The sequence below is a fragment of the Cryptomeria japonica genome, chromosome 5 (genome assembly GCF_030272615.1).
Source record: "Cryptomeria japonica chromosome 5, Sugi_1.0, whole genome shotgun sequence".
NCBI lineage: Eukaryota > Viridiplantae > Streptophyta > Pinopsida > Cupressales > Cupressaceae > Cryptomeria > Cryptomeria japonica.
The window spans coordinates 294939807-294963565 of NC_081409.1; the positions used below are offsets into that span (position 1 = coordinate 294939807).

Consider the following 23759-nt stretch of genomic DNA (forward strand, 5'->3'; position numbering starts at 1 on the left):
ATGCCCTCTTGCCCCTGTGCTATTCATTATTGCTTCTGATGCTCTATACTACATATTAAGAGACTACATGTCATATCCCCTAAAATAGGAGGTGTTGTGCTTCTTGATGGGCCAAAATTGATCAATACTCAATTTGTAGATGACACTGCACTTTTTGTTGAACTTACCAAGCAAAACATGGAAGCCCTGGAATGCAAAATCAAGTTCTTAGGTGAGATCTCAGGGGCAAAAATCTCTCATGCTAAATCTACCTTGTTTGGGTGGAGAGAGGAACCTCTAGAATGGTTACATTAGTTTGGAATCCAGTGGGGGGGGGCTAATAAGATTGACAGATACTTGGGGATACCCTTCTCCATCTCCACCTCCCTTAAGGAAATGTGGATATGGGTTAGAGATAAAATTGACAAGAAGCTCAATAAGTGAAATAATAGATATCTATCGCTTGCTGGTAGAGTGCGAGTTTGTGAAAAGATTCTATCTTCGTACAACATTTACTACTCCTCTGTTTGGATGTTCTCCAACTATCAAATCCTGGAAATACAGAAAGCTATAAGGAAGTTCTTATGGTCTGATGGGAAAGGAAACAAGAAGATACACTCTGTTAAGTGGGGGTGGTGCCACATTGAGAAGAGTATGGGAGGGCTCGGACTAAAAGACCTGAGAATCCAAGGGGTTGCTCTTGCTGCAAAATGGATCTTCTAGGCATTTGAAGGCAGTGAACTGTGGAAAGTCTTGGTCAGAAACAACATCATGAGAGTTGTTCCTAAGAAGGCTAAATCCTGGAAATCTTTACCCTTTTGTGACCTAGTGGCTGGAGGATTTTCAGTCTCAGTGCAAGGTTCGTGTGTCTTTAAGTCTATCTAGAAAGCCTGAGAATGTATTAGACCTTACATCACCAATAGTAGGGCCAGCAAAAATGACCACATTCATGGGGAGAGGTCTATTTGGTGGAACCTTTTCCACTCCTTTAAACCTCTCGTGCTTACTAAAGGTTGCTCTACCAGAGCCTAGGCCATTAAAGGCATTTGCTGCTTTAAAGACATTATTGAGAATGATAGACTTATTAACTGGGATACCCTTAGGGTTATATATGATCTTCAGGTTTCCCAAAAGAGAACTTACAATATGGTGAAGTATGTGTGTGCTGATCTGCAATTGCCTAAAAGTTGTAAGATGAATAATGAAAGGTGCACTGATCTTATTTGAAATAATAATATTTTTATTTCCAATGTCAAAGTTATTAATGTCTATAATACCCTCTCGTATGATGAATCTATTATAAAGTATGCTAACACTTTGTGGTATGCAGATTTCTCTGTAAAACAGTGGCAAAAGATATTCACACGGCTTTGGAGCAGTCCTACCACTCCTAAGAAAAAATGTTTTAGATGGTTAATGATTATTAATAAGCTGCCTTTCAAAAAAGATCATAATAATAATGATATATGTAATGTGTGTAGAGTGCCTGAGTCTGTCAGGCACATTTTTTTTTAGTGCAATATTGCTAGAGAAATTTGGTTGTTGTTTGGTATTTCTATTCCTAATTAGATTCTTATCTTAGATGTTCTCACTGGGTACATTAAGGGGTTGAAAAGGATACTAACCTATTTTGGCATATTCTATCTACTGAGATTTTATGGCATATCTGGAAAATTAGAAATGAAGATAAGTTCCAAGGTAAAGCTAGGGCCCTTACTGAGTCATTTCGTGGACTCACTCTCCAGCGCATCTTTTTGCAAGTATCTGTTACAATGAAGATAGAGAAGAACAAATTCCTTAGGTTCCTTAAAGATGGACAAGCCAAGATGTTCATACATGAGCTAGAGAATGGGTATAAATAGAGGCGGGCCGCAGGGGAGCACAAGTCCATTGATACAACATTGGAGAGTCTTGGGGTTGAGATTGGGAAAGCTAGAGACCCAATGTTGGAGCATATTCAGATGCTAAGCCAATTACTTGAGGGAAAGCATGCAGTATGGATGGAAGGCCCTCTGGGGTGGACGACTTGGATGGCGGCCTTTCAGGACCATGAATAGATGTGATGAAATGATGTTTGAACATGCCCATAGTATTAGCATACCCATGTGATCTGGCCACTTCATACTACAGACTAGTTTTTTGTAGATATATGCATAGACACTAAGAGTGTTTGGATCTACGATCCATATGTACACATAGTTGTAAACAATTAGATACTGTTGGAGACAAGTTTTTGTATCAATTTACCCCTTATATGCAATATAAAAAAAAATTAAAGGCTTAAACAATAAATAAATACATATTTTATATTTAATTTTACTAGGAAAATATTACTTAGATGCAAATATTATTTTTCAATATTATAATTAAGCACATGGTGTTGGAGGAAAAGGGAAAGACCATAACACTTGGCATAATAGAGAAGGGGAGTTACAAAGCAATGAATAAATCTATTATTAGCATATTCTATGACAACATGGGAATTACAACATTTATTTCTTTTTGAAAGAAAAAATATAATATTAGCACCCTTATGACAAAATAGGAGTTAATATTTAATCTATGACATGGAGTAATGGATGCTATTTTTTTGAAAGGAAACTCTTAATAATAGAATTATCTTTCATTTCTTGCAAACAAAATTATCCTCAAACTTCTATAAATTAAGAAGATTTTAGGAGTATACAACATGCTTTGTTTAGAGAAGTTTTCTTTTGTTTTGTAGGTCTTATTTAAAAGAAAGGAAGAAGGCATCATCAAAGTGGAAAGAAAGGAGGAAGTTTTTATTTGATTTGTACAAGATCTTGCATTCCAGGTAAGTTCTTTTTAACTCATCTAATATCTTTGAGAAAATTTATTTTGAATAATAAGATTAATTTCTTAAATTATTTTATAAAATAAAATCTTTAGAAAAGATAAACAAAACTTATTGTTAAAAGAAACCAAGATTTTTCAAACAAATTTTGATTTTTTATCCACTCAAAAAAATCTTCTTGAAATAAAAAATGATGATAATAATAATTACAAACTTTAAAAAATAAAATATTTAATAATTATATATATATATAAATATATCTTTTAATTATTAATGATTTTGTATATATCAATTTAAATTAATTGTATATAATTTATTTAAAATATATATAATAACTTTAAAAAATAATATTATTGATATAAATCAGGCATGTATTAAAATTTTGTTTAAAAAACTACATTATATAAAATTAATATATTAATATATTAATAAAATATTAATTTTATTAAATTTAATAATTAAAATAATTTTTTGTGTATATATATATAAATAAAATTAACCCTATCTTTATGGGCGGCGATTTGAACGGCCGTCGGCCCTTAAAGTGGGCGCGGACCCCATGCAAGTTGGGGCCGCGTACCTATATATGGCCCCCTTTATTTAATTTTTTTATTATAATTTTTTTGTAATTTAAAAATTGATTGCATTTTAAATTTTATATTTTAAATGCTAGTTATAATTTATTTCAAATGTTTTAAAAGTATTTTATAATTCAAATAATATATTAATTTGAAGATATTTTTAATTTAAATATCATTTTAATTTAGATATTAATTTATTGTTTATATTAATGGATAAATGGTAATACATAAATAATTATTATTATCATTAAACAATTCAAGATCTAATTTATTTATTCAAATTATTCTATTTTGAGGCAATGATAAATTTATTAGAAATTTTAATAATTTAAATATTAAATCTGAAAAAATGGAAAGCTTATAAACAATAATCAAGTATATAACTAGTCATCAAATTTTCATACAATAAATTTAATAGATTTAATTTTACATGCAAGATCTTATAATATTTAATTCATAACTTCAACTTGATAAATTAATGGAATTTATTTTTAGCTAGTATTTATTTCATTTCCTTTTTTTTTGGATAATTAATAATAGTCAAATTCAAACTAGATAAATTTGTGGGTGACTTAATTGAATTTCTAATATAACTTGTATTTAATTCATTTTATTTTGAAAGGTAATTAATGTTTGTTGAATTCAAATTTATGGGTGAATTATTAGAATCTACTTTTAGCATTTCCAATACAACTAATATTTATTTGAACATTTCATTATGAAGAGTAATTAATATTAGTCAAATTCAAACTAGATAAATGGATGAATTAAATTGAATCTATTTTTAGAATTTTCAATTTATCTCGTATTTATTTCATCTCTAAGATAATTAATGAGTCAAATTCAAACTACATAAATTTATGGGTGAATGGATAAATATAACATTTACTTCAAGTAAAAAATATTAATTAATATTATTAGTTAAATTTGATTCCAGATTATTTAATTTAGCATTCTTTGTATTTTAAAAGTTTTATCTTTTTTCACTACTAATTGAATTCATTGATCAATTTAATTCTAGAAGAAAAATTAATAGTATTTATTTCTAAAATAATTAGATGTATTACTATTGTTTATTTCAAATAATAATAGTTATAATTATAAAAATATCTAGTTTTAATTCCTAAGTAACTAGCATTAGTTTTGCTTATAGATAGATAAACGTTTATTGTAAGATAATTTTCATTGTTATTCCTAAAGTAATATTGAAAAAAAATATAGTCTAAATCTAAAAGTATTAGATAAATTTATAATGTAAATGAAGGGAGTATTTAGTATTACATTATTGTAAAAAATAAATAGTATAAAAAATTATGTTTAAAGACATTTTAAAATCATTTGCAAAATAATTAGTATTAAATTATCTTCAAGGACAAATAGTGATAATCTAGCAGTTATTATTGTTTTATTGTCATTTGAAAGTAATTAAAATTATAGAATAATTAACTAAATTTATACTACAAAGGTTGATTTCAAAAGATATAATTTAATTTATTAAAGACAACTAAAATTAATCAAACTTAATGATAGTTGAATTTATATTAAAAGGATAGTTTTTAATAACTTAGTACATTTGAACCTATATTTAAAAATAGTTAATAGTTAAGTCTCCACTTATTTTAAAAAAAAAAAATTCTAGGAAATAAGTATAGTTGAATTTATTAATATTAGCATTATTTAAAATAGAATAATTAATTAAGTTAAAGAAATTAGTATAGTCTATAAAACTAGGTTAGGTAAAGAAACACAATTGTGACTCATAGATTGAGTTAGGTATTAAATGTCTTATAGTTTATAATGGTTAGATGTGTGGTTGACTCATAAAGATTCTATATATTTGTCACTATAATTCTATGTTAATGCCCTTTGGTGTGATATCCTCATTCTACTCAAAGGATATATACCATATGTTTGCAATCCTTTTATTTTGAATTTTGTATTTCCTTTTGTGTTCTAATGTAGACCTTGTTGCAATAACTGATTGTAGACAACTTAAGTTTTCATATACATGTGTGGTTAGGGTCTCATATGGATTTGGTCATAAATCATAGGGACTCAAATAATAAAAAGTAAGAGATTTGTGTAGACATGATTACCTCTATACTAGTTGTAGTGCATATTTTTATGCGATTCTTATTCCAAGGCCTTAGTAGGTATGTTAGTAACTAACATCTACACATATGTACTTAATTACACGTTTTAGAGTTTGTAATGCTTTAGATGTGGTTGCTTAAGACCTAGCTTATAAGTCTTCCATCCTTTTGGGAGAAGACCTTAGAGAATATCTCCCTTGGCCCAAAAGGCAAAGGAGAGTTCATCCACTTTTGTGCATTGGCCCATAATTCCATCTACCTTTTTCAAGTGACGTCCCTCAAGCTTGAGTTTTGACATGTATTTTAAAATTGTTGAAAAAATTATTTTGAGAACTAACATCTTACAAAACATAATACATTAACTTTAATCTATAATCAAATTTGAAATCATAGTTAAGAAAATCAATATTAATTACATAATCCTTCTAACTGATTATATATGAAGGGCATTAATTGTATCATAAAGTAGTCACAATGTAAGCTAATTAAATACTAATAATTATAAAAATGAATTGACGGTGCACCACTAACAGTATCTACCAGTCACAACAGTTCACAGCGTACTGCATAGTAGAATACTGTAAATATACCTTATTTAAGGTATAAAATACGGGCAGAACTCAGAAGCATGTTCTTTCCAAGGATAACCTGACACTATAAAGAATACAAAAAGATTTGTTAGACAGGCTTCAGTCAAATGGGTCAAAGCTTGATGAGATTGATATCCATTATGGACAATATGGCCGCCAGTTCCAGTTGTATGATCCCTTTTCCCACGATTTCTCTGGTCAACTTTTGACCATTTCATGACACCAATACCCATGATCTTGACTGATTTTTTAAGCATTATTTTTCTATGATTTTGATTGGTTTTTAAACTTCTTTTAATCTTTTTTCTTCCTCACAAGCTAACTGGGATTCAAAGCTGCAGATTCTCATAAACTATAGACATATATATGTATTCATACATGGTGGCTTACTAGTAGTGTTTGTATTATTTATATTGGAAGAAGGTTGTATATGAGGGCTTTGAGGCTTGATATTGGCATTATCTAGTGTGAAATGTTGACTGTAATGATTTGTTTCTTGTATAAATGTTATAAGGAAAATTGATGTTGCAACTGCTTTTGAGAAAATCTAAATTGGCAGAAAGTTTCAGTGACTTGCAATGGAAAAGAAGGTGGAGAGTAGTAGCTGCAATGTTGAGGACAGGTTTGGAATCAGAATTGAGAGAAATCCTTCTCAGTCTCGCTTGTCAGATCTTGGCATCCATTACTGGCCTAAGTATGTGCTGCTCCAATTCTCATGTCTTCATTTTTACAAACTCTTTATGGAATTGTCTTTGTTGTTCACCAGCTCTAGCAGATAGATTTTAATTTTTCAGGTCACTCAGTCTAACTGGCTATAAAAGGAAAGAGTTTCAACAACGAAAACTCACCTGAACATAGACACCCAGATGCGTTTCTTAGCTTCCATCTGGTTAAAAATTGGGAAATGGCTATCTGAGTCTTTAGAATGCACCAATGTATAAATTATCCTTATATATCATAGCATCTGGTTAAAAATTGGGAAATGGCTATCTGAGTCTTTAGAATGCACCAATGTATAAATTACCCTTATATACCATAGTTTATATATTGGTGCATTCTAAGAACAAGAAAGCTTTTCCAAAAAAATTGGAGGTCCTGGCGAAGCTTTAGAAAAACTATGCAATAGGATGGTTTACTATATACTTCTCACTAGCTTAATCTCATACAATTCCATATCTTGGTACATAAATGCTGTATTCTAAAAGAACATTAGTTATTGCTTTATGACAAGTCATTTATTCAGCTTATTGTTTCTAACTGTGTTAACACATGTTATTCAACATAGGGAAGGCCCAGGGAACTGGTTATCTACTGTAATAGTTTGAATACATGGAATTTCATACAACCTGCTCTAGCTATTCTGCTGCTCATGGAATGTAATGTTATCCTAAAAAATGAGAGAGCCACAAGAGCCTTAAACATTATTGGGTAAGTGGTAAATCCAGCGTATTCCTTGATGGGCTTTGGCTTCTGCAAGTTATAAAGTTTAAACATCCTTAGAAGGTTGCTCTGTTTTTTTGACATTCAGGTCTGTTCTTGTTCATTCATGTATGGTTTGTAAACATTAAGGTGAGCAGAAAATATTAAAATAATGTTACTGTTCATCATTTTCAATGGGTATGTCGTGAATAGACTCGAGGTAAGAGAACACAGAGAAAGAAACTCTGCAGCTCTTAAAGATTAGATGCTCTTTCCTGCTGTCTGGCTGCAAATCCAATGGAAGTACATTGAAACTGATTACAAATTTGACCAGACAACACAGGAAAAGATGGCTCCCAAGGATCCACCGACTTTGCCAGTAATCAATCATTTTTAGGTATATTCTTTGTTTTAGGTACATTCTTTTAGGTACAGGGTAACCTTCACCATTTTGACCATACTTTTTCGAAAGCTTCTTTATCTTGGTCTGGCCTATCTTTGCATATGAAAATGCTTATATAACCATTTTTTTTATTAGATCTTGTGTTAGTTTTGCATTAACATTTTAGATCACATTTTAATCTAATTTTTAATGTATTTGTCAATGATCAGATAGATTGATCTTAAACAACTGACACTTTTTTGATGAAAATAATTTCTGAATTTGATTGTGTATTAGTTTTTGCATCAACATTTCGGATCACACTCTGTGATCTATCATCACTTTCTTTGTTTGAAAATTTGAACTAAATTACTGTTTTTTCCTATTATTTAGATTGTGAGTTTATGATGTGACTAAGATATATTCATCATTTGATGTATGGCATGTGAAAAGCTGGATATAGCTGGAATTAGTGTTGTTCATGGGTGTGAAAGCTGAAACCAGCTGTTTCTGTCCAAACATCTAGTTAGAACTAACCTTGTTGGCACATGCTGCACACTTCAGAAGTAGTTGGAGATATTAAAATGTAAATGGTGTTTTTGAATTCTTTTCTCCCATTCAGTGCCTCTGATATCATATTATATATATATATATATATATATATATATATATATATATACAATTATTAAGCAGATCAAAAGTGGGTTTACAAAAATATTCACAATGTGGGTTCTCCTGTCTGAGTGATTATTGAAGTCTGGGTACAGTGTATTTAATGTTTTTGGGGCCATGGTTTGACTAGTGTTGTTTTTGTGTTTGTGTTGACACAGGTGGGGCTGCCCCCCAGGCAGGTTTCCACTGACATTTGATGCAGAAGAGACCTGTTATCTTGTGAAGGGGAAAGTGAAGGCTTATCCAAAAGGGTGTTCAGACTACATTGAGTTTGGTGCAGGCGATTTGGTTGTCTTTCCAAAAGGATTGAGCTGCACATGGGACGTATCTATTGCTGTTGACAAACATTATAAATTTGATTGATGTAACTTCTTTTACTGTAATGTCAACACATTCAATTGGGTGCAACTGCAGATCTGGTTTCTGATATATAAGGCTTTTCTAGACCAAAGTTAGAATTGGGTTTTTGAGGTTCCAATTCTTGTAACTTTGTATTTCATCTGGGATAATAAATTCTGAGACTGTTAGTTCACGAAGTGCGCGATTTTTAAAGAAAGCTATCTCATAAATATTGCTTGACAATTGATGACATGAAGTAAACATGGTATAAGAAATTTTATTTCCTCGTTAGCTTTTGATAAGTTTTTTTTGGCATGATATACTGAAAAAGGAGCAGTGAGAACTGTATGACAGAAGTTAAGTACATAACTTTAGTAGGGAAATCTGCAATTTTTTTGGGATCATTTCTATTATGCATCTATTTTGACAAAATGTCTTAACTATGTATATATTAATAAATTTGAGATTTTTGTTTTAATTTGTATTCATTTATCTAATCTTTAATATGTACATTTTCATATATTTAGCCATTATCTTATTTTTATATATGTACATCTTAATATATTTATTATATTTGTTTATACACTTACTGATATGTAATAATTATGCATTTGAATCCAACCGTTTGACCATCTTGTATCATTTATATGGTTGTGGACTTGACTTTATTCTCAAAATTTAAAAATATCCAAATTCTCATATAAAGCCACTATCTTATGTCTATATGTACATAGCTCATTACATTCACCAAAACCTTACTTTTATTATGCTTATTCATATACCTACCAATATGTAATCACTATGCATTTGAATTGTCACAACCCTCCTTTATCACTTTTGAATTTAAATCACAATTTTATTTTATCTTTGGATAAGCTATTTAAATGATTAGAGTAAATGTTATAAAAAGAATGAAAAATAATGACACACACACATGGAAAATATACATTATTTTTATTTATTTAAATTCCACATCCAATTATGGCACATGTTGTAGGAAGAATAAGAAGCTTCTAGAGGATTCTCCACCACCTTGCATGTAACTCCTCCACTAAGTCTAATCAATTTGCATGGAGTCCAAAATTGGGAAAGAATCTCATTTTTTAATTAAATTTTCTAGATAGTGGAATGAGGGAATTTTCTTATAAAATTATATGCAAGTTTCAAAGAGGGGAGTTGATTATGTTTTGAAGGAAATTTTTCAAGTTTTTAGAAATAGATCTTTTTGGTAGTCTCATTTTCGTTGCAGGAATTTTAAGTTGTTGTTTAGGATTTCTCTCAAGTTGCAAGGAAGGATCATAAGGGTAGCTAGTGGATTCAACATCAAGCTCGATAAACTAGGTTCTCTCCTCGTTGTTTATCTTTACATTTACTTATGAGGAATTCGTATTATCAATAGTTATAGATCTTCCTTTATATAAAGAAAATCTTTTATTTGATTTTAAATCTTTTATTGAGGATAAATAGTAATGATGATGCTTTCATATAGTGCATGTAAAATATAGTTATTTAAATTATTTTATTTCCCTCTATGAATAATAGTTGAATCTCTGTGAATTTTTAGTTGAATAAGATCCCTCTGTGATTATTAGATTAAATAAATCTCCCTGTGAGTTGAATAAGATCTCTCTGTGAATTTTAGTTAAATAAATCTCTCTGTGATTATTAGATTAAATAAATCTTCCTGTGAGTTGAATAAGATCTTTCTGTGAATTTTAGTTAAATAAATCTCCCTATGATTATTAGACTAAATAAATCTCCCTGTGAGTTGAATAAGAGCTCTCTGTGAATTTTAGTTAAATAAATCTCTTTGTGATTATTTTGAAATCTCTCTGTGAGTATATTTTAAATCTCTCTATGATTATTTTAAATCTCTCTATCTATCTGTGAGTATTTTGAATCGAATATCTATGAATATTAGTTGAATAAAATCCTCCTATGAAAACTGGAAACGAATACTGGAAATAAACAATTCCCCTATGAAATCTGGAAATAAACTTCCTCCCTGCGAATGGTGGAATAAGCTCTCTCTCTCTCTCTCTCTCTCTCTCTCTCTCTCTCTCTCTCTCTCTCTCTCTGTAAATATTAACTTCCTAACTGTAAAATCAATCTAAAACAATTGTTTGATCATCTATTTTATTCATGTTCTTATTTTCATAAATAAATTTTCTTTTTGTTTATATATATATATATATATATATATATCATTAAATAATTGAATGTTAACTAGATATATATGTATATCATAAATTCATTTCAAATGATAAAATACATTAAGCGTTATAAAGTGATTTTATTTTCGCAAAAAAAATGGTTCAAAAAAAAAATGTTGGGCGGCATGCATGGGGGAGGCGGTTATGCTAACCGTCGGGGAAGTGGTACCTTCCACTTCCCCTGCGGTCACTATCACGGCAGTGGCTAGAGGGTAGTGGAGGGGACCATGGGGTCCCCTCATCACTGCGGGCCTGCTTTCGCAGACCCGTAGTGGTGATGGGACCCGTGGGTCCCACTCCCCACCATCCCTTAAACAAAAATTCGCCTATCCTTTTTTTTATATTCACTTTTTTTTTTTATGTATAAGATGCAGTTTAGAAATTGTTAAATTTTTTTTTGTATTAACTTTAAGTTATTAAATTAACTTAGAAAATTAATAAATATTGGGGATTATTGAGGAATGAATTCACGATTAACTTATCTATAATAAATACTTGTAAATTATATTATATCAAATGTTATAATTAGAATCATTCGATCTATTAAGATCCATTGGGCACTTAGTTGGCATTAAGCAAATAATTCACATTAATATGATTCGAATCAAATGCCTAAATTTAATAGCTATTTCTGGATTGTTTAATCATGCATGCAAATTACTTATAGATTAATTACATTTATTGACGTTTTCATGCAAGTTGCACTATTCTTATAACATGCAAATTACTTATAGATTAATTACATTTATTGGCGTTTTCATGCAAGTTGCACTATTCTTATAACATGCAAATTACTTATAGATTAATTACATTTATTGACGTTTTCATGCAAGTTGCACTATTCTTATAACATGCAAATACTTATAGATTAATTACATTTATTGATGTTTTTCATGCAAGTACACATGTATATGCAAGTTTCATGATGGTCATTGTTATGCAAAGTTATATTTCAAGTTTTGAATAATAAATAATGTTATGGTTTTTATTCCATGTAATTCATCAAGTAGTTATTTCAAGTACTTGAGCTTTGCAATGTCTAAATTCATAATTATTTTTTAAGCACGATGTTTATCATAAGTTATAAAATTAAATAAAGGAAGTTGGAAAACCAAAACCTAGTAGCGTTTAGTATATACAGTGCCTTTGGGTCACGCTTACGGGTAATGATGTCATGTTGAACTACTGCACTTAATGCCTAATAAAGCTACATCAACGACGTTTGTGGCATCATCCCTATAAATCGTCGGGGAGTAATAAGGGACACTTGGAAGTTAAAATCTAGGGGGCGGGTAATCCCCCTTGGATCGATAATCTAATAAGATAATTTTCAAATGATTTTACATCCGTTGAGTTAAACCATAGTAAACACCCTTTAGGGTTGGTTAAGTAAAAATGCTTTTATGGAATTAAATCTTGAAGAGATATTGGTGATTGACAATTGGTCAAGGGTGACGCTCATGATAAGAATTAGGATCTAGTTGTTTTAGGCCACCAACAATAGGCCATCTTGAGCCTTTGCTTAAGCGCTACCATCGTGGGTAGCAACTGCAGAGAAACTGTTTGGGACATTGACCCTAGAAAGGGTTGCGTACCCACTAATAAGTTTACATCAAACCATAGAATAGAAAATAGAACTACATACTTTATGCCTTGATCCCATGCCGAAGCAAGTATGTAGGCAGCCTTGGGACGGAGTTGTCCCTCGTACTCAGGTGTTCGTGAGTGGGGTCTAGGCTTGGTAAAAGAAAGATTGAGTAAGAATCCTATTTTGAAAAATAAGATAATTAAATTGGAAAAAGTAATTCAATGCATACTTGGAAGGAATCCCGTATGGATTCGCTTGACTTCCCGAGGCTTTAAACCAAATTCTGAGGCGGAATTCAAGCTTGTATTATGTTATTTAATTACTCCTAAGGACGACGACCTTGGTGCACTTCTGTTAGAAGAGTGTAGTACTTAGTGAGTGGCTCAAGACTAGAATGGTCCCGATGAGTCTAAGTCTCTGGCCAGAGCACCTCCTATCCTGATTGGATAGATGCCTACCCCATATGGGTAGATGCCTATCCCATATTGGATAGATGAAATCTTATGTCCCGTATGGACCGATGCCTACCCCGTATGGGTAGATGCCTATCTCGTATTAGATAGATGAAATCTTATGTCCCGTATGGTTAGATGCTCATCCCGGATGGATGAATGCCTAATCCAAATAGGATGGATGCCCAAAGTATGCAATTGAATCAAACACAATGATTAAATTAAACAAAAAAAAAGAATGGTCAATTTTGTTGAGTTAATTATGGTGGGTTATTACATGAATCCAACCATTTGTCCATCTCATATCATTTATATGGTTATGGACTTAGCCACTATATTATTTCTATATGCATCTTAAATGTAAATTTTGGTCAATTGGTCCCCTTCATTTTCTTGTCTTGAGCTAACTAAGTACTCATTTGACACAATTTGATGCATGTACTAGTATTTAAAGGCTTTCAGTGGTATTCATTTAACCTCTCTTCATCTCTAAGTGTATTCATATACCATTTGCATTGCAACACTCTAATTAGTGCACTAAAAGAAATTTAGATGTGTAGGAGCACTCTGGGAGCACATGTGTATATGAAAAGTGTTGGTTTGATTGTTTACACACATTCCAAAGGATTGACCAAACAAAATATATCCTCAAATGACACATCGGCATCCCTAAAAGGGTACTCATCAATATTGCTAATATTTTAGTATTAGAAAAGTTCATCGGGCCCTTGGTCAACTGGTGAAGTTGAATGGTTTTGAACACATTTAGAGCTTTCAACTTATGGTTTGTGCTCTCATATTAGATAGCTAAAGAAATTTTGGTTTTAATAGAAAAAGCTACAACAAATATGTGTACAAAAGAGATTTTAACCTATGCGTGTGCGTACACACACACACATGATGTGTGTGTACGAATACATATACATACACATACACATACACATACACATACACATACATGTATATGCATACACACACACATGTATATATATACATACACACACACACACATGTATATATATATATACACATGTATATATATATACATACATACATACATACATATACATATATGTATATATGTATGTATGTATGTATGTATGTATGTATGTATGCACATATATATACATATACATTATATATATATATATGTATGTATGTATGTATGTATGTATGTATATATGTATGTATATATATATATGTACATACATATATATATACATACATATATATACATACATATATACATATACATATATATATGTACATACATACATACATATATGTATGTATGTATGTACATATATATATGTATGTATATATATGTATGTATATATATATACATATATACATATATATATATATATGTATATATGTATATATATATGTATATATGTATATATATATATATATATATATACACATACATACATACATATGTATGTATATATGTATGTATGTATATATATATATGTATATATGTATGTACATATATATATATATATATGTATGTATGTATGTATGTACATATATACATGTATATGTATATATATACATATATATGTATATATATACATATATATGTATATATATACATATATATGTATATATATACATATATATGTATATATATACATATACATGTATATATGTACATACATACATACATATATATACATACATACATACATACATACATACATACATTTATGTATATGTATGTATATGTATGTATATGTGTGTGTGTACATATATACATACATATACATACATATATATATATATATATATATATGTATGTATGTATATATATACAATGTATATATATCTCTATGTGTGTGTATCTACATACATATATATATGTATACATATATGTACATACACATACACATACACATACACATACACATACACATACACATATATACATAAACAACATAAACTAAGTTAGACAAATAATTTTTAATCTATTGAGTAGATTGAAATGGTAAGTGTTCACACAACCAAACATAGCATTGATGCAATCACCAAAGGAAAAATGAATATCAGGTATTTCAGGTTCATTAAATCAAATCACCATTAAAACATGCACAAAGTCAAGAAAAACCATAGGTGAGCAAATAAAACTACTATTTTACCAATTTGTTCAATTGAAATCAATTAAATCAAGAATGTCATTACCATGATCAAAACATCAATCAAAGATAGATAGGTGTTATCCTTATATTGATGAAATTTTAAAATTATATAATATCCAATAGAAGTTACATGCTAAAATTTGTTGGGATTTTCAATATCAACAAGTAAAAACCAAACTTCCACAAATTAGGAGCACATATTTAACCAAACTAATAATATCAAAGAGTTATTTTTAATGTACAAAGTAGGCTTGCATATATAGGCAAGTTAGTGGAGGTAGGCAAGTCAAACTCGATGATTAACTATCCTTCCAAAGATGAGACACTTGGTAACTCACTTGACAATTGTTCTAGCAAGTGGCAAGTGAGTACAAAGAGGTGTCTCACAAATCAAATACACATGTCTCAACTAGATGAGATGAAAAAAAAAGCCAAAAAGTCTCTAGGTGGAGACTTAAGAAAAGTGAATAGGACTATCTCTAGGTATGCTAATAGCAAACTAGTTTGATAAAGTCCCTATATACACCAAATTTCCCCCTTAAGTGTAACTTAGAGAGTAATGTATGCATGCTGATGATGGCTTCTAACTACTAGTCATGTTGGATATTGATATACAAATTTATTTGTAAAATGGAGTAAAGGAGAAAACCCACTAGGAACAAAACTCCTCTCCAAAAGAGAAATGATACAACGTGAATGTACAAGTGAATAAGATAAGTGATAGATGGAATGATCAAGACCCTCTAAGAAATAGTTCTAATCACAATTTACAATGAATGTTCTCCCCTTAAGAGAGAAATAAGAAGCTACATTGCCCCCCATAATGTGACACCCCTACTATTGGTAGATGTTCGACACTAGATACTAAAGATGATCCACACTCGTTAACAACACCACAAATACGTGCAAGACGACTTGCCATTCTAGATGTGTAGGAAGTGATATGAATGTCTCTAAAGTTTGTACATGATCCAAAGATTGAATGTCGTCATATTGGTTTCCAAATCTATAGTGTTGAAATCTAGTATTCTTAGCTTCTTGTGAGGAATCACAAATGATTTCTATGAAGCATTTCTAGATTCATATGTAGCAATAAGTAATGAGATTGCAATGCATGCCAAATAACAACATTGTTCATTTTTATATAATGTTTAAGGAGGTGTGACAATGTTCAAAGGCACAACTTCATGGAAGTGGACAAAAAGACATCTCAAGACAACCTTACAAGAGGAATAAAAGTAAGAGAAATGTGGAAGTGTTCATGACAATGACTCACACAAGTGCCCAGAAGAATGATTCAAGACACCCTCCTTGATTCAATATTAGGTGACCTCCTCCCACCTCCACTCCCTCCCCCTACCCCCCCCCCCCCCCCCCCCCCGATATTTTTGGCACTTTATAACTTAGTACATTTTACAATCCATCAAAGTCCTTTGTATAAGGAATGTCAAAACATTAAATTTTTCAAAAAAACAGTTGATCAATTTCAAGCTACCGATCAAAATCTATTAATAATTCATTTTCCATAAAAGGTTTATTTTTTATAGATTTTTGCTTGAATCTAGAAAACATGATCTAAGATGAAATCAAACTTTTAAAATTGACGCAAAAAATACTTTCCGGTGACTATGAATTTATCAAATTTTGTCTTTGTAGATGAAATTATGACAAAATGAAACAAGCTTCCTTCTACAAGCATTTAAATAAGCTTGATGGTTAACACAATCTTCATGGTTGACTAACCGTTAGCTGTTCACAGTAAATATGACACTCAATCATTTGTTATTACAACAAAAATATGTTAGCATCGAAGTAAGCATTACAAATAAAACTGACCGATTCAAAAGGAGTGAATAGATGCCTTGATTGGAAATGGTTTGCTGTCCACATGTGACGTTGCTAGAAAAGTTGTAGTATATTTGCCATGCAAAAATAACAATAGGGGTCGTGCATGCATATACTTGTGCTGAATTTACTCACTATCCAACAAAGACAAATTTGACTACTGAACATGAGAGATGCCCCCAAACTAGCAAAGAGGTCGAATGGGTCACAGTATCACCTGCAAACACAATTGAAAAAGCTTCCGAATAGGCCAACAATTTACCTCCAAATATGGATTTTTATCCAAATTGACAAAATGGGGAGAAAAAATCAAATCAGCATTTAAATGTAACCATAGTTCTTTGAGGAACTCTTGACTAGGTTAGGTGTGGGATTTGGAAGGGTTTCGCTACCATGGCTTGATATCATGTTGGGATTTTGAAAATCAACAAGCAACAACCAAACTTCCATAAATTATGAGCACACAAAAGCAAACTAAATTAATAATATCAAAGAGTTAATTTGAACGTACAAAGTAAGCTTACATATATAGGCAAGCTAGTGGAGGTAGGCGAGTCAGACATGACTATCCTTCCAAGGATGAGATACTTATTAACTCACTTGGCAAATATTCTAGTGAGTGGCAAGTGTGTATGAAGAGGTGTCTCACAAAGTGAGTACACATGTCTCAACTAGATGGGGTGAAACAAAAGCCTAAAAGTCTCTAACAGTCAACTTAAGCAATGTGAATAGGACTATCTTGAGGTATGCTTATAGCTAACTAGTCTGATAAAGTCCCTATTTACCCTAACAAAATTTGCATAAAATTGTTTGTCTGTCACAACCAAAATCATTTCTAACCCTTAAAATTGTCATTGAAAGAAAAATAAATAGAATTTACAACCCCATGAATTATGGATCTTGAATGTCTTGAACTAAGGCTAAAATAAGGTGATAAAAAAAAGAGAACTAGAAGTGATTGTTAGTTTTAGTCAACTTCACAAAATTATCAAGTTTAAATTGATTTATTACAAAAGCTAATATCTCTAAAACTAATGCAAGTATTGGTGAAGGCCTTGATCATGTTAAGGAGATCACTCAATTTAGGACTTGATTCCTTGTGAAAATATGGACTTTGCTAGCCACACCTATAACTCTTCAAAATTGGTCAACTCATCCTAAAAGGCTTGTATCTTCAACTTGTTATCCATTATTTCATCTATGATTTCCTCTATATGTAGGTAGCTTGAAAACTTTTTTATTACTTTCGATAGAGATCTAACCAAAGAGGGCGTTTTCCAAAATGTTAAAGATAGGTTTTCAACAAATTTCTAGATATTAGTTAATGCTTGATCAATTGAGTTGTTATTTTTAATAAGTTTATCTATAATTTTCTTCAAAGCTTTTATTCTGAGTTGACTAGCTTGTAACCACTCCTTTGGTATATCAAAATCCTCTTGCTCAAACATTTTTGCCTTGAGCACTTGACTCATCAAAACTTGGTAACAATTCTTCTACAAAATTAGCATGTAATCTTCCCATGTCACCATTTCTTCATCTATCTCTAATTCCATTTGATGATTTAGGATTACTCCATCGCTAATTAAGTGATAATACTTTATTGCTTTTCTGATAACACAACTTCCCAAAGCTTGTAGACTCCCCCTCCATTCTTGCATAAGTTAAATGAGGCCTTCTAATTCTGGATGTTGAGCATCCTTATTTAGAGTTGCTTGTAAATTAAAGGAGTACTATAATCAATTGGTCTAACTAAATTATTGGCATATGACATGAGTTATGTGACTTGTTCTTTTAGCTCTTCCTTTGTATATTTTGCCCTTTTACATTATGCTCAAAATTGTTGTTACAACTTTTTGTAGGGATTGTTTCTCTTCTACCCTGTTTTGGCCAAATCCACTTGTTGGATTTGGTAATCCTCCAGCTGCATATCTACTTCTAGTCTATCAATAGTAGAAATTACCACATGAAATTTGATTTCCTCATTGATCTACCATCATAGTCGATAGTCTCCTTGCTCTTTTCCTCGTTCTATTTGAAGCCTTGAAATTCTTCAACAGAATTACAAAATCATATTCCTTATTTTGGACATATGTCTTCTTCCTTTTCTATACAGTGTGGTTGAGCCACACTAGGAGGCTAGAAGTGTCACTCTTTGAAGCTTTTGAAGGAGAAGAAGGAGAAACTATAACTACTATAAAGTCAATTTGTTACATTGTTGTTGTTTTTGTGTAGGAAACCAATGTGGAGAAGGTATCCTTTTTTTTTCCGAATCTCAAGAACCCCCAAGATGCACTTCCTCTTGTTGTTGCAACACTTCTTCATGTTTCTCTTTTTCTCCATCCTCACCTTACATGTTCACCTATGGAGGGGATTCCTCATTAACTGGTCTACTTTATCTTGATCTTAAGGAGAGGGAGTAGTATTAGAATCCCCTAGAAGGTAGAGTCTTTAGTACATCCTTATAAATTTAAGGCCAAAATAATATTCACCTACCAAATTTGTTGTCGTATCTATGCAAAAGTGTGCTACTAATCCACTATTATATTTATCCTCGATCAAAAAATCCTACATTCAAATAATGATAATGCATAATTATTTTCCCTTGTATAACATATCATCCTAGATAAAATAATCGAACCACGTGCTTTTATATATCACTATTGGCTCTTTACTTACTTTCTAGGCTTCTACAAAATCTAGGTAATCTTCATACAAGTGTTTCAGTTCTTCAAATCCTATTACTATTATCTTCATCTATGTCAAAAAGTTTCTTCTTCTACTCAATGCATCCACTACCTTATATGACTTTCCACTCCAATTTTTCAATACAAATGTATAGTTCCACATGAATTCTAGTCACCTCATGTTTCTCTAGTTCAACTTACCTTGTATATTCAAATATTTTCAGACTTGATGGTCAATATACAACATAAAATTTATTGGAAACAAATTTAATGTCTCCACTTCTTCAAGGCTTTTTAATTGTAGTGTAGAATTTTTTATCATAGACCAAGTATCTCCTTCTAACATCATTCAAATTCTCATTGAAATATGTTATTGGTCTACCTTCTTAACTTAATATTGTACCAATTGTATTTCTAGTAGCATAACAATAAACTTCAAATACTTTATCAAAAGATATCGCCACTATATAATTACCCTTACTTTCTCAGGGTCCATTTTTAATCCTTGTACAAAAATAGCAAATCATAAATATAAAAACCTTATTCTCATAAAGTTATACTTATTGATGTTTATCAACAACTTCTCCTCTCAATTTCTAATTTTTTATCTAAACATGCCACAAATGTTCTTTTGTTGTATTGAAAATCAAAATATCATCCAATTAAACAATAAAAAATATACCCAAGAATTCTTTCAAGACTTTTTTTATCAACCACATGAAAGTGATTGGTGTGAACTCATTAATAAAAAAGTCATGACTAAACAAGTTAATTCAGCCACACATTTATCTTGAATGTGATCTTCTACTCATCTCCCTATCTATTTCTAATTTGGTTATATTCAGTGATCTTTATGTTTATATTCATGAAGTACTTCACCCCACTCAAATAAGCCATGATGGAATCCATCCTTGGCAATAAAAATATATACATGATAATGATCTTGTTGATAGCTCGACAAGCTTTGCACATCCTTCATTCTATATCTTTATTTGGTGCTAACATTGTTGGTATCATACATGGGATTAGACTTTCCTAGATCAACAGGTTGTTCTCAGCAACTCTTGCACTTGTCTATTTAGCTTAATGTTCTCTATTGGTGTCATCCTATGTACCGATTTTTTGGAAAACTAGCTCCAAGTATTGGGTATATTTGATTACTAATACTCCATATTGGTGGCAATCCTTCTAGCACATTCTCTAATACAATATATCAGTACTCTATCAGAAGTTTAGATACTTCCTTATATGGTGGACCCTCTTTCTTTATGGTGAAATTTCTTAAGGACACTTTGATTTTCATACTCTCTTCAAATTAATGAAAAATGCATATTTTCATCTCTTTCCATCCAAAAATTATCCTTCCACCAAATAGATTCTAGCATTATTGCATATTTCACTCTTGCACTCCTCCAAAGGTATCAAGATATGCTTCTTCCCATTTTAGATAAAAATGTAGGTGTTCTTCATTCTAACATGAATTTATTTCATATTATATTTCTTGTTGGAAACTTGAGTTGTTGTGTTGTGTTGTCACTGATGTCAACCTATTTGGTTTTCTCATTGATGTCACTCTATGTTGAATAGATGTTGTGGTTGGTCCAGAAGTGAAGGTTTTGATTTTATTTTGTGGTCTATTAATGATATTGAGTAAGTTTGAGGTTTTTTGGGAAGGTTGGTGTAGTGAAAGTTTCAATATGCAGGAAATACTATATATGCAAGAAAGAGTTTTTAATCTTCAAGTGGAAGAATGTTTTGCATTCCTTTTCTATTTGAAGATTATGGAGTGCAATTATGGATACAATATTTATGATATGTGTATGTTGTACTATGAAGTTTGCAGGTCCTCTATTGCTCAGACGGTGGAGTTAGTTGTTTTTGTTTTCAACAATGGAGTGTCTATCATAATTAGTTTGAAGAATGCTTGGCGGTTGTCTAATATGTGGTTTTCCATGTTGCATCTTGGAGGACATGTTCATTTGGTTTTTGCAGTGTTCCAATTCAACTTTCTAGTGATGGTTTGATTGGCAATTGAAGTTATGATGTTCTAAGTTTTGTATTATTAGCTAGGTTGGTTTTTGATTGAGTGAGGTGGTGTATCCCATATGGACCATGCCCTTTTGGTCTAGATATGCTTCGGTGGTTGATTTTGGATGTTGATGTGGGTCTCACCACAGTGTGTGTAGATTTGCATTGTGTTTTGTGCATTGGAGAAAATTTTTGGGTCGATTGGTTGGTGTGATACATTGTACTTCTATGCATTTCATTTGATGTCAATCTTGGAGGATGTGTTAGCATGTGCAGTTCATTGGAATCATTTGGGAATGATGTGTTTGGGTCCCTTTAATCTCCTGGAGTGGACCACAATGGATGTTATAGGTCTGGGTGGCTAAATTTATGTAATGGTGTTTATTATGTTTGTGGTCGACCCTCAACTAGAGTTTTAATGAATTATCTTGTATATATTTTAGATTGAAAATATCTGATTTGAGAATTGTATGTATGTGAATTTATGTGAAGTTGATATGAATGATGCACAAGAAGATTTGGTATAGCAGAAGTGCGAAAGATAGTTTGTGAAGAGCTTTGAGACAATGTTGAAGGTCGGATGTGTTTGCCATGATATTGGTCGCTTGACACAGTGCTTCAAGGACAATTTTATGATCAAGAGATGTTGTTCATTTCAGTTTATTAATCCTCTACACCTTCCTAAAGAAGTTGTGCTCCTTTTGGAGGTTAGTGCATTCATTTGTATCTTGCCCTGAGACAATGATTCTCAGTACTGCAATTCCTTTGTATCTTGCCCTAAGGTTTTGTGCCTTAGTCTTGCAAGTCCTTTTAGGGCCAATGAGCTCCTTATCCTTCATTGTAAACATTGTAATCAATTATTCATATTGTGAGTGTTATTCTCATTGTGTTTTTTTCCTATTCAGGGTTTTCCATGTAAATTTGGTGTTTGTGTGTTTGTTGGGATTTGTGCTTTCATATTTCATAATTGCAATAATAAGTTAATTATGGTTTGAAGTTTAATTGATCATAAATAAGGTATTATAAGGTCTAAACTGATTCACCCCCCCTTTTAGTCTTGTGGTGTGTTTAAAAATTGCTATCAAAGCTTGGTTCCTCTTAGAGAATCTTAACCGCTTGAGGAAGACCTGAAATAAGACATGAAGTAAATTACAAAGCATTGAACTTTGATGGCACAAGTTACTCTTATTGGAAGGAAAGAATGGAATTCCATTTGGAAACCCTACCAATTGGAATATGGGAGAGTATCCAAAAGGGGTATACTACTCCAACAAAGGGTTCTTAGACTTTGGAGGAGGTTAAGGCACATGAGAACAATGTGAATGCTAAAGTTGCAATTATCACCTATTTAAGTGATTTAGTTTTTTCTAAAGTTATAGGGTTGAAGTTATCTATAGAGATCTAGGAGAAGTTGAGTAGTGTATATGAAGGTGATCAGAAGACAAAGCTCAAGCAAAGTTGACAAATTTGAAGCATAAGTTTGTGAATCCAAGAATATCTGACGATGATAACATTGAAATATTTCTACATCGAGTAAATGAAATTGTGGGTGCAATTAGAGGTATTGATGGTAAATTAGAAGAAAGTGAAGTTGTGAGAAAGGTGACGTTGACATTACCTAAATTATACAAACATAAGAAGTATGTTATTTAAGAAAGCCATGATATGGACAGATACACCTTGGATCAGTTGTGTGGCTTGCTCTTTACCTTTGAGACTGTTGAGCTACATGATTTGTGGAAAGAGAAGAAAGAGAAAGAGAAAACATTCAAAATTACCAAGAAGACTAAAGATGAACTTGAAGCAAGCAATGACATGGATGAGATAGAATCAAACTTTGTGAGAAGATTGAAGAAAGGATCTGAAAAATACAAAGGTAAGTTACCCTTCAAGTGTTTCAATTGTGGAAGAATTGGTCATTATGCTTCTAGATGTACTTAT

General features: G+C 31.3%; 1 protein-coding gene across 1 annotated transcript; it reads left to right on the forward strand.

Moving 5' to 3' along the window:
* The first annotated feature begins 6352 nt into the window (after nt 1-6352).
* LOC131045819 (uncharacterized) lies at nt 6353-9087 on the forward strand. Its single transcript, XM_057979475.2, has 2 exons — nt 6353-6752; nt 8690-9087. The coding sequence occupies exons 1-2, from the start codon at nt 6637-6639 to the stop codon at nt 8892-8894; spliced, it is 321 nt and encodes a 106-aa protein (XP_057835458.1). The 5' UTR covers nt 6353-6636; the 3' UTR covers nt 8895-9087.
* Nucleotides 9088-23759: the final 14672 nt, after the last annotated feature.

Bases quoted from the DNA above. Each gene is read 5' to 3' on its own strand.
- LOC131045819 (XM_057979475.2), top strand. From the start codon at position 6,637: ATGGAAAAGAAGGTGGAGAGTAGTAGCTGCAATGTTGAGGACAGGTTT. The intron at 6,753-8,689 runs GTATGTGCTGCT...GTGTTGACACAG, and splicing joins GGCATCCATTACTGGCCTAA to GTGGGGCTGCCCCCCAGGCA.